The 12,365-nt window shown below is 39.4% G+C and overlaps 1 protein-coding gene across 10 annotated transcripts in view; it reads right to left on the bottom strand.

Moving 5' to 3' along the window:
• Positions 1 to 12,365, bottom strand: part of RYR2 (ryanodine receptor 2) — a 383,349-nt gene that overhangs the window by 119,681 nt on the left and 251,303 nt on the right. For all 10 annotated transcript variants that reach the window (XM_066617218.1, XM_066617226.1, XM_066617235.1 and 7 more), the window contains 7 exons: positions 10,978 to 11,141; positions 9,776 to 9,854; positions 7,980 to 8,069; positions 7,325 to 7,462; positions 3,694 to 3,771; positions 3,009 to 3,084; positions 1,496 to 1,622 (listed from right to left, as the gene is read on the bottom strand). In XM_066617218.1, coding sequence (XP_066473315.1) covers positions 1,496 to 1,622; positions 3,009 to 3,084; positions 3,694 to 3,771; positions 7,325 to 7,462; positions 7,980 to 8,069; positions 9,776 to 9,854; positions 10,978 to 11,141 — 752 coding nt within the window. The remainder of the gene's footprint in view (positions 1 to 1,495; positions 1,623 to 3,008; positions 3,085 to 3,693; positions 3,772 to 7,324; positions 7,463 to 7,979; positions 8,070 to 9,775; positions 9,855 to 10,977; positions 11,142 to 12,365) is intronic.

The raw sequence follows: 12,365 nt of genomic DNA, 5'->3' as shown, positions 1-12,365 counted from the left end.
GTCATGTCAAAAGTATGGTTTAATATTTCAACTGAGAACAGAATGAAATATTACAAAGTACAAATATTACTACTGCACAGAAAGGATGTTATCTAACACATAAATGCGCTCTGAATTATAAACTATAACCCACATTCCAGTAAAAAGCATGAAAACTAATAAATGTGGTATAATGGGAGGAGACAATAGGTGACACCCAGCTTCAAATTGCTTCTCAGCCATGATGCTTGTTGTGTAACCTTAGGCTAGTCACTCTTTCTGAACATAACCTACTTCATAGGGCTATTGTAAGGATAAAATGGGGGTGGTAGAAAGCAACATAAAAACTGCCACAAACTCCTTTTATAAATATAAAAAAGACTAAGTAGATGAACACAAATTTCCTATTTTCAACTATAAGTTTGGAAAAATACAGAAAAGAATAATGTATTTACTCTTCCACCCAAAAATTTCTCTTAATTCATTATCAAGTAAATTAGTCTGAATTTTACAGTCTGGTTATAGTCTGGTTTTACAAAATACAAATTGGTTCACAGCTGGAACTTTCATAATTTTAGATTCAAATAATAAATATTATGTTGACATAATGCTCTGAGGGTGAGCTTTCTTTGAGTTAGGCTTGTTCACAACATATTCCAAAAGAAAAATATCATCTGCATGAGAAAATAAATGAACACCTATATACAACATGATGTATGAAAACCACAAAATCTGAAAACCTGAGGCAGGAAATACCACATCTTAAATACTCTAGAGATACTTGAGGCTTACCGCCTTAAAGAAGTATAAGCAATGCTGAGCGAAGATCTGAGTTTTTCTCTCGATAAGTCTCTGTCTGCCCAGTTCCTTTGCTAACTTTGATTTGTCCAGAAGTTTTAGTATGCATTGTCCTTGTCTACCCCTTCCAATTCAGATGACTTTTTCTTCATATACCTACAATGGTTCACTTCTATTCTTTTGCTTAACACAACTGTGAACTCTTCTTTAGAAGGAGCTCCCTCAGGGTTGTGTGATCAGTTACCTCCTTTAACTTTGCCTGCCTGCTCCTGGACAAGCAAGTTGTTGCTAGCTGAACTATGTTTCTGTTTTATCATAGTTATGTTTAAGAGACTCAAAACAATTTTTCTTAACCTGAGGAGGCTCATTAGGACAAAGGTTTGGAACCACTGCACTAACTGCTATTCGTATTTGTTGTATGTACCAACTTTAACAATCAAGTGTAGCTATTTCATAAGAATTTTAGTTTTTGCAAGCGCAAATGAATACTGTATTTAGCATCTGTGGAATCTAACAAATATTTAAGAAATAGAAATGCAAACATAACAACTCCAACATTATTTCAAATTCACTTCCTGATTTCCGTATTTTCAGATGAAAGCAATTGTATATTGCTCTGGTATGCTTTCTAAATATTGTTTCCTTTATAAGTAAGCATACTCAGAAGGTTTAATTCAGAGTACTACAAAAAGTCCAATAATATAGGATTAGAATGTACCTGGAGACCACGTATCCATTGATCTGTAGGAATTTAAGGATATCTTGAGCTTTTTCTCTGTCTTTTGCTTTTTCCTTGGCTGTCAGTGTATCATAGGGAACAAGTAAGGGATGGTTCCCCCCTCCCACTGTCATGTTAGGAAAATGAGAAAGTAATAAGGTCACAAAGCAGTAACATAAGAGGTATGGCAGATAACAGTGTATGGTATATTATTCCATTAATCTGAAATATCAATAGATGTTTTCATAATTCTTTAAACATATTTTAAAGCGCCAACTCCTCGCAGGGTGTCACGGATGTGCCTTATGGCATATTCATGACACCCAGTGTCAGCACTGGAGATCAGTACTGGTGCTGAGGTAACTTACGATTGGGCCCTAAGTGGAGCTATGTCATGAAAACTTTAGTTTTAGCAAACACAAATGACTATTTAGCCTTTGTGGCAGCAACAAATGTTTAAAGTCATTGCAACTAGTATATACCAAATTAGCACATGATACACATCTCTGAAAAATTGTTTAAAGATTTTGAACAAGAAATAAGCATGACAAGAAATAGGTATGGCTATGTATGAAGTTAATAATCGTTGAGGCCTAGAACTACCTATCTAAGAAAAGATACCAACAATTTCTTTGCTAAAACTTTTCCATTAGGATTTTTTAAAAGCTGAAAGAAAGAAGTTGTCTTTTAAAAAAGTTTAAAAAGTGACAGTTTTGAATAGCTGATCCCACTTCTCAGCACATCACCACCCCCTCACTGCTAAAACAGGTAATGCTTAACTACATATTCTGGGGTTTTAACCCCCACCTTCCTTTTCCTATTATCTGCTTTTCATGCTTACTGTTAGGAATAAATTCTCAATTTGACAGGTTATAGTTATTAGGTTGTCATTTAGCTAAAAGGAAATTCAAATTCTTCAGTTATATGCTGCAAGCCTCAGTCAAGAATTAATGAATTCACTGACTGGAAAAAAAAAAAACACTTTTCATTTCTTTTTAACACTGAGGGCACATATTTTAACTAGTTTCCCTTCTTTTTAGGACACACATTGCAACTGGTTACCTTTATGCCATATTTTAAATTAAACTATACTAAATTTACATGGTATGAAAAAAGCACTTTTAGAAAGTACTATTCATGTAGGAAATCACGGTGTAGCACTTGGGCTTCAAAACAGATGGTAAAGAAGTTGCTGTTCGAGTGGCTATTTTGCCATTTATACGATGGGCAACACAATCCAAATCACTCTCCCAAACAGGTACACAGCCTTTGTGCCAGTTCCCAAGCATCACGAATGTGCAAACCATGTTTGCACCTACTTCGGAGGAGAGTAGTGCACAAATGTGCACTGGCCTCGCTGCACTAGAACTGTGCCAGGTGAGTTTGTGCTGGCCCAGGCAGGCTGGCTGGCACAGGGGGTGGGAGAGGGTAGCAGGAGAGAGGATATTGTTAGATTACCCTGCTAATCATTCACATTATTGTAGAGCTATAAAGTAAACAATGGAAGATTAACCTTTTGCTTCCAGCTCCATTTTCTTCTTTTTGGCCCATATGTTGTGGTAATTTTCAGCCATCATCTCAGCCATAGCCTGAAGAAAATAAATATATATATTTTGTATTTATATTTTATATTTAAACATCAAACTTTCTTTTAAATAATAATTATATTGATATATTATTATAAAGCTTTGCTTCAGGAAAATCCAAACTATATAGATTCTATGTACAAATTCAAACAGTTGTGAAAGTGGTAGAATAAACTAGAATAATTCTAAAAACAGAAAGATTTGCAGAAACAAATTACCCAAGCTCAAAGCGCATGTGACTGCTGTTGCTGACTATGATAGCTAGAGTGACAAGCATATAAGGTTATTTCCCCTTCCACAGCTGCTAATACGGAAAGAGCAATGAGGAAGTGCAGGGATTGCTTTTGACCAGTAGCACAATTCAGTGACTGCTTTTGATGCTAAAAAAAATTCTTTATTAAGTGCTTGCAGAATCTTTTAATTAAAATACTAGCAGAGTGAAATTACATTTTAAATAAATGATGAGATATCTGGGTGAATGATAAGTACCAGAGGATAATAATGGAATTTGTATGTAATACAAAACAGCAGAAGTTGTTTTGTTTTTGTTTGCAGTTAAGGAGTTTTCCTAAAACATTCCAAATAAATGGCATTAGCTGTGATATAACTTACATGCAGCTCTCTTGAGAGGGTAACATTACTCATGTCAATTGCCCGGGGGGTATAGCCATGGACAAGATCTACAGAAACCTGAATAAGTATTAAGAAAAGAAAAATAATGATCACAAACATTGTCTACAAAAAGTTTAATAAGAAGATAAGAAGTTTATTAACAAATACACAGGAAAAGCATAATTGACAATTTCATCTGTCTTTATTTGCAAAATCCTACAGTTTAATGAGAACTGGGCACAATTTAATTACACAAAAGCATCTACTTACTGCAAAAAACAGTCACTGTCTGCACACTGTTAACTCAGGTCCAGACCAAACACCTAGCTAGTCTGTAGGAAAATACATCTGTGAGTCGTATACGTGGGTTTCAGACTCATATGGGGTCTGCCACACATTCACTGCAATCCAGGGGTTTCTTTGGTGCTCAAGACATGCCAGTCTCTTCTCCTGCATGGCTAATCATCCTCTGGCACACTTCCTGGGTCTGCAGAAATCGCAGCAGCATTTTCCTGCCAAAAGAAACCAGAGTTTCCAGCCCCACTGACGCTTTGCCTTTCTCAGGGCAGGAAACTTACTGATTCAGACATATACCATGATTCTCCATCCCAAGTTTCACAGGGAAGCTTCCCCCCCCCCCATGTTTTTTGCAGCTCTGTTCAACCATGGAAGTTAGGTTCCCTTGAAAGGAAACCCCTTTTGAAAAAAGGGCTTCCCTCCCTGCTTCCAAGCAAGAAGGTTTCCCCAGAATTTATTTTTAGAATTTAGAATTTATTTAAGTTTATTATTGGCAGGAACTGATTGGGTGGTTTCCCAGGACAACCCTCTTGTTCAGATCTAAAGAAAGGAGATTTTTGGTATTCATGGATGCAATTAGTCACTCTAGAACCATTCATTCATTCACGTCCAGTGGAGGCAAGGACAAACACACCTGGGCCTCACCTCCACCTCCCCAAGCTTCAAGTTCTGCAGACCACAGCAAGAGTGAGAAGTTCTTAACAGGGAACACTACCAATTTCACTTTACAGGTCCAGCCTATTTATACATGGATTTTTTATACACTGATTTGACTCAACAGGAATGGTCCCTGCAAATGAGAAGGAATGTGCTGATCCCTGGAGAAGGGAAAAATGCATCCCTTTAAAATCAGTTTTAAAAACTGAACAACAGCCTCCTTAATGAGAGAGAGAGGGCAGCAGGCTAACAATCCATCAATCTTTCTCCTTCGGACCCCTCCCTTCCCCCAGCACTTGAAAGAAATGTGATCATTTTGCATTGGTGAAGGAGAGGCTGAGTGAAGTGCTGATGGATTGTCTTCTTAATGACTCTTAGAGTCAAAAGGTCAGCAAGGCTGTTTTTCAATCACTGGAGCAAAGAAACTATTTGCCATAGTTTGTTTTTTTTATCCAGTTGAGTGCTTGGAAGGGAGCCCACGCAAATAATTAGTCTCAACCTGTATTTTCTTCATGCACAGGAAAAACAAGCCCCATGACCACCCAGGGCCTATCTATTTTGCATATTGGGGGTGTGTCTGCCAGCATGCACAACAGTTTTCCCTTCCTGGCATGGAGAAAAGATAGAAATGGAAATATTCTAGTCCTGGACCCCCCTACTGCAGGATTTGGAAAAGGGGGGAGGGGAAGAGAAACCCATCATGCATGCTGGCGCACACTCCAAATATGCAGATTAGACATTAACAGGAGGTTGTTTTCCCCAAGCACAAAGACAACCTTGGAAAAACTGAAAGATGGGAAACCCCACTTTCTTGGTAAAGAACAGAACTTATCAAGAAAGTACCAAAGACTCCACTGATGAAAAGATGGGAATGTAAAGATTCCACCCTGACTCCTTTCTGCAGGGTTTCGAAAGGGAGGGCTCTCCATATGCATTGTGTAATAGCTCTGACATATGCAGCTGCCCCACCTCCTTGCAAAGGCAGGATGCAGGATGTCAAGCCTCACTTGACAATGGGGGAACCAGTCTCTATTTAAGCGATGCATGACTGTATTTAAAAACGATATGGAAGATTGCAATCTCATATACTAATAGCCCAGTCCTAATTAACTTCCCACACCAGAATGGTCTCTGCTGTATCTGGCACAGGAAAAAAAGGCCACTGAAGTTCTCCCCACAGTAAGGGGCATTTGTCCCCTTGCCCTGGGGAAAGCCCCAGCAGTTCCTGTGGGACTGCTTGGGCCTGCACCAGCAAAATCACTGATTCAGGTCTGAGCAGCCTTGTGCCAGAAATTCAGACCTGGGAGGGAGGGTAGGATACAGCAGTAGCCACTGTCCTCCCCCTCTCAGGCTGATTCGCCCCTACCCTCACCCCGTCCCTACCCCATTCCACTGGTCTGAGAAGAGCTTACCTACTCTGGTGCATGCTGGCCCAGCACTGACAGGACAGCACATGTCTTCCTGCTGGTGCCATGATCACCTGCACTGTCACAACATGCTTTATAGCACATTTCCAACAACATGTGCACTCTGCCAGCACTAGTGTGGATAGGATTGCACTATAACAGTGTGACAAGGAGATACTTGGATATTGCATGGCGCAAAATCCACAGACTAAGGAAACCCACACAGCTATTACATTCTAATGGATTTATTCTATGAAAAACACTCATTACCATGTAGGTTTTCATATGTTTGGTCTGGCCTCAGTTATGTTAGTTACCTAGTTACATACCATAGATACTCACCTATAATGCGAACAATTTCTTCCCAGAAAAGCAGCCTGAATCATTGCCCCGCCTTATCTCCGGGGCAGACAAGCAGCGAGGGTGGGGGGGAGGCGAGTGAGCCAGCCAATCACTGTTGTGGGAGGGAGCAAGGGAGCGAGCGATCTTCTGTTGAGAGGAAGCTGTGCAGGCTGGGGTGAGCACAGGAAGCTGTGCAAGGGGGGTCAGCTGTGCTGAGCGTTCGCAGCTGCCTGCGGGTGTGGTGCCGGTGTCCTCCAAGTGCTCTTTCAGGCTGTTTCCCAGCTGCACAAGCTCCAAGCGCAGGGCAGGGCAGAGCAATTGCCACTGCAGCCATCAGCAGCCGTCCTTGTATACTTGTATAATTGTATACATAGTATAGCAAAAGCAGTATTAAAAATAGTGTATGTATGTATACATGTATGTATAGATGTATACATACTATGTATATATACTGTGTTTTTAATAAATTAGTGACTGTACAGTTCTTAGGTAACAATTACTGGGAGGTTATTTTTCAGGATCCAGCCTCGGGTAAAATCAGACAAAATTATAGTCAGATACCTCCCTAAGTTAAACCCCCATCTTATCCGAGGGTCATACCAAATTCCATGATTTGGGGCTCAAAACCTGCCCTCGTCTTATCTGTGAGATCGACTTATAGGGGAGTATCTACGGTGAATAAAAATTTGCATGCACAAGAATCTAGAGCAAAATCTAAGATGTTCAGGTTAAAACCAAGAGCTAATATATGGTGGTCCTTAAGGCAATTCCTCTTTCAAACACTACAGACAGATGAAAATGTTTTTGCTTATATAATGATGTCATAAGAACTTATCCCAAAATTTCTGTGAAATACAGTCTAGAAGTGAAAACACATTTCATGTAAAACAGATGCTTATGAAACACTTGCAGCTTGATACAGAATATACCTGACTTGTCTGCGATATTCGACGTGGTCTGTTATAAAGAGCCATAGTGTCTCCTTCCCTTGTTCTTTCAACTCGCCATCCCCAAGCAAGCATGGTTTTCAGAGACTCTTTGATTGGCCATCTGTAAATTTCTTTTTCCTAGGAAAAGAACAAGGTGATCAAGTAGCTGAGGGGGAGAGGGATATTCTGTTAAACCTTTATTCAATAAAGGCAATCACACTTTGGGTGCAACCCTAACGCCTTATGTTAGTGCTTTCCAGCTCTGACATAGCGTTGCCAATGGGACATGTGTTGCATCCTGCAGTTGGGTGCCACTCACAGAGGCCTCCTCAAAGTAAGGGAATGTTTGTTCTCTTACCTCAGAGCTGCATTGCCCTTATGTCAGTGCTGGAAAGCACTGACATAAGGGGATAGGATTGTGCCCTTCAAGTGTCAATTAGCACTAACACAAATTACAGATTAGTGAGAAGTTCCCACTGTCCAAAAAGACCTGGCCTAACCCAGCTGAGAATGTCCTATATCCAAGGGAAGAAACAGCAAGATTTCATCTAAGTACCAAGGATTTTCTTTTCTTCGAGAAAAGTACTGAAATTAGGTGGCTCCATAGTAATCAAAACAAAAATTACTACAAAAAATTGACATATGAACTTCTTACCTTTTCTGATAATAACTTATATTGTTTCATTAATGGCTGTACTTTGGAAGATTCTGAGAATGTTTCTCCGTATATCCATCCATTTGCAAACTGACAAAATTTTAAAAGAGAGAATGGGAGAAGTTAGGAATCCTTATGACATTTATGGTTTGGAAGTTCATTTTGTATACTAGCAATATACTACATGAAATCCTCCTAGAGAATTTGGTATACTATCATCTTTTGACCATAACATTGAACTTATATTGATCATTTGACTTTATTTTGACCTTTCTTATGTTTTCAGTAATGAAATTCCATATTCAGAATGATCATGTAATAATAACTTGTGTACCTATTAAGGATTACCTAAGAAAGAATTCTTAATAGTAAATATGGATTTAAAGTAAGTACATTTTAACTGATGGACCCTGACTCGGGGACCCAAAAATCTGCATACCTATGCTATGCTCAAGGAGTTCCTCCTTTTTCTGCCTATCAGGATGGCACTTAATAACACTGACTGTAAATTAAACAGTGTGCACATGGTACAGGAGCACTGCAACTTTGCCCTGGTTGCTATAACCATGGTTTCCCCTTGCAGCAGCCATTTGCCCTATTGGTAGAGCAGATCTGCAAGTAGAAATTATTGGATCAAGCAAATGCAATTTTTCCAGATCTATTTATTTATTTTTAAAAGTTACATACTAGTCTTCAACAATATGGTACCAGAATTTATATTAAAAAAACAAAAATTACAGTGATTAAAATACATTCAAAACAAACCAGCAGCAGATAAGAACTGAAAGCATTAAACCATCATAACAATTCTGACATTAAAAGGCCTTCAAAAATAAAATTATCTTTCCCTGGCACCAAAACGACATCAGTGCCACAAAATGGGCACTGCCACAAAAAATCCTGCACCACTACTTCCCTGTCTTTATAAAGAGACAAGAATGTCACTACAAACATCTGAAGGCTGCTGGTGATAATAACTGAGCTAATAATAAAAGTGATATAAATATCCTTATTAAAATTAATCATTTAAGTCAGGGGTATCCAAACTTTTTGGCAGGAGGGCTGCATCATCTCTCTGACACTATGCCGGTGAAAAAAGAGTTAATTTACATTTTAAATTTGAATAAGTTTACATAAATGAATATATTAGAGATGGAACTTATATGAATGAATGAATGTATGTCTTGCAATAGTTCATGGCCTATAAAAGGTCTTGCACAAAGCAAGGCCGGCCTTTCCTTTGCTGCCACTGCTGAATCACAGATGTGAAACAATAAGCAGTGGAGGGAGCTCTCATCCCACAGCTCACACGAGAGGTCAAACAGTTGGCCCTCAAGCTGAGAGCAGTTGTGTTGGGCCAGTGTGGACTCCAGCAAGACTCCAGAGAGCCAGAGCTCACCGGAGACTGGGGGCTCCCTTCGGGCCAGATTGGGAGTCCTTGAGGGTCACAAGTGGCCCTTGGGCTGGGGTTTGGGCACCCCTGATTTAAGTGATGATGGAATGAGACTACTAAATTAGCTAAAACGCTGAGAGGATAAGTGGATCAAAAAGCACCTTTAATTAAAGAAAAAATTTTAATAATGCAGCACAAAACAAGATTCCAAGATGAGTACAGACATGAAGAACTTGCTCAGAACATTAGGCAGATAAATTCTTCCTATTCTAAATAGGAAGGCATTTGGTGGGGTGCTGTGAGATACAGGAAGCTGGACTAGATGGGCCTATGGCCTGATCCAGTGGGGCTGTTCTTATGTTCTTAAATATGCTTAACAAAAAACACAATATATAAATTTTACCTTTTCCGTGCACCATTTATCATGGGAATGTTCAGCATATTTGTTAATAAAGTAATCGAGCTTTTCAGGAATCGTAATACTAGGAAAAAGCAAAAAAAAACAACAAAAAACAAAGCATCAGCACTTCATAGGAGATAAATTGTACAGTATTTTAAAAGCTAATTTGAAAAATATCTTTTAAAAACTAAAAACAATGAGCTCAAATAGAGCAATATTTGCACTTCCCTGTCAAACTTCTAATACTGATCTCAGGGTGAGCATCTGAACATGCTATAGCAGTTTGCAGGGAGGCACAGAAGTGGCTGGGTACTGAAAAGAGGAAAATGAGAACTTACTTGTGAATTACGCATTACTACAGTTCCAGAGTGAAGCCATCTTGACTGTTGGTGCAGCATATTGACAGCCATGCCAGCAGGTGCCAGCAGTGCAGTATAGGACATAGGTTGTGTATGTGTGTGGCTAGCTGGAAGGCTGTTGCAGCAGGCACCTTATATCACATGCCAGCCCAAATACAAGCCCATGCAGTTCCCCCTCTGACAGGTCCACGGGCTACATACTTCCAGTCAGGTATGCCTGTTTGCTATGATGCAGGATGTTAAATACCAGACAGGGTTCTTTTTGTTGATCTTGTGATGTAGCTGGGTTCTTAGTGAGCAGCTTTGTGGAGTAGACAACATGGGTTGTAGACCAGTGCTCCCTTCTTTTATCTCTAATGGGAGTTTCTGGCCAGCCATGCAAAAAGTTAGTGTCTTGCTAGTGAGGGGAAGTCCTAGCCTGTGCCTTTGTTCAGTGACCCACCAGAACCTACTTTGGCTGAATGCTGTTGAGACTCCCCTTGTGACTCATCCCAGCTCCTTTCCTGGCAAAAGGATTCTTTCCAGCTGACAGATGACCCTACTAAAGGGACTAAAATCCTTGTCATGGAGAGAAAGCTTGTGTATTTGTTTCTCATAGCTGCCTTCTTCCAAGGGAGCTATCTTTCCTCCATATTGTATTGCAATCCAAATTTCATTCACATTAACTTGCTAGTCACAAGGTAAAGTTAAGCCTAGGGCAGCCCAATCCTATATGGGCCTTATGCCGCTGGAACTAGTGTCCCAGTAAGACTGGCAAGGAAGACTGTATTATTTTGTATTATATTAAATTGAACACTTTACACAATACATATCATCAAAATCATTTACAGTAGAGTAACTCCTTACTTTGAAGTATCAACGGGTTGTGGGTTAAAGTTCCCATCTGAATCCATGGAAGCCTGCTTTTCCATCACACCAACATAATTTGATTCCATATAATCAGGAGGTAAAGCACCTGCTACTGCGCTCAGGCAGGGCAAAGCTAGTTTGAATAGTTCCTGTTCATATTTCTGGAGAGAAAAAGTAGAATACAAAATGCCTAGCAGTGAATTTGAAACAGCCTGATTTTTTGCTCAAAATCATTAGCCCTGTATTACCTAAGGTACTGTTTCTTGTACTTTGATCTAGCATGGCTGTTATACTTAATAGGGTATTGTCTAATCTCAGTATTTTAGGATTTCACTTTACTGTAACTGCTTTTTAAATTCAGGTTCCTTAGCATCTTCTGTTGACTTTTTAAAAGCATAGTACAAAATCTATTTTATTTTTTAAATTGACCTTTTTTTGTTGACAACATGCTTCTATTTTTTACGCTGTAACTAATTAATTTGTTTGCATTCTGTAAAGCACTCTGAAATGAAAGGATAAAACATACATGACTTCTTCTGAAGTTATCTCCCTGTGTTCACTGAAGTCAGAGTCACTTTGGCTGGTCAAAGCTAAATCAAGAGGAAGAGCTCTCCTTGTGAACAAGCAGTGAACATGGAGACCTCTGGGGGCATGGCCAGGAAACACATCCTTCTTACTGTCTTCTTATCCTTATTTACTGATGAATTTTATCCCGTGTTTTGTCCTATAAAAACTTCCAAGACAGCTAGAAAAACCCTTCTCTGTAACCACAACTTGCTTCCTCAACTTGAGGGAGCTTCAGGTGAAGCCTCCAAAGCAGCATGAAGAGCTATTACCAAGAGAAAAGGAAAACATGTTCAAAAAGAAAGGGCCTCTGTCAGTCATAGCCAGTGTAGCGAGCAGCCACATAACAGCTCATAAATGAAATCTTTGTTTTCACAATTAATTGTGCATTACTGTAAATGGAAAAATTCTACTGAAGAAATTTCATCTAAATCAGCCATGCAAAATAGATATGGGAAAAAAGGAGTAATACACAAAAGCAACAATGTTAATACACACAGTAGGTAATAAAGGGTCCAATCCTATTCAATCTTCCAGCACTGATGCAGCTGTCCCAACAGGGTGTGCACTGCATCCTGCAGTGTGGGGGGCAGTCATGGAGGTTTCCTCAAAGTAAGGGAACTTTCTTCCCTTACCTTGGGGCTGTATTGCAGCTGCATCGGTGCTGGAAAGTTGGAAAGAATTTGGCCCACATTTTATTACAATGAAATACTGCTCCATTATAATTGTCACTTTAGATATCTCTTCTATTATCAGGCAATGAAACTATACTGAGAAGAGAATTTAAAAAGGAGATGACAATTCAGTAACAGAAGAGCAAT

The sequence above is a fragment of the Tiliqua scincoides genome, chromosome 1 (genome assembly GCF_035046505.1).
Source record: "Tiliqua scincoides isolate rTilSci1 chromosome 1, rTilSci1.hap2, whole genome shotgun sequence".
In the NCBI taxonomy this organism is placed as follows: Eukaryota; Metazoa; Chordata; class Lepidosauria; order Squamata; family Scincidae; genus Tiliqua; species Tiliqua scincoides.
The sequence above is the reverse complement of the archived record's forward strand: the minus strand, read 5'-3'. Positions and strand labels throughout refer to the sequence as shown.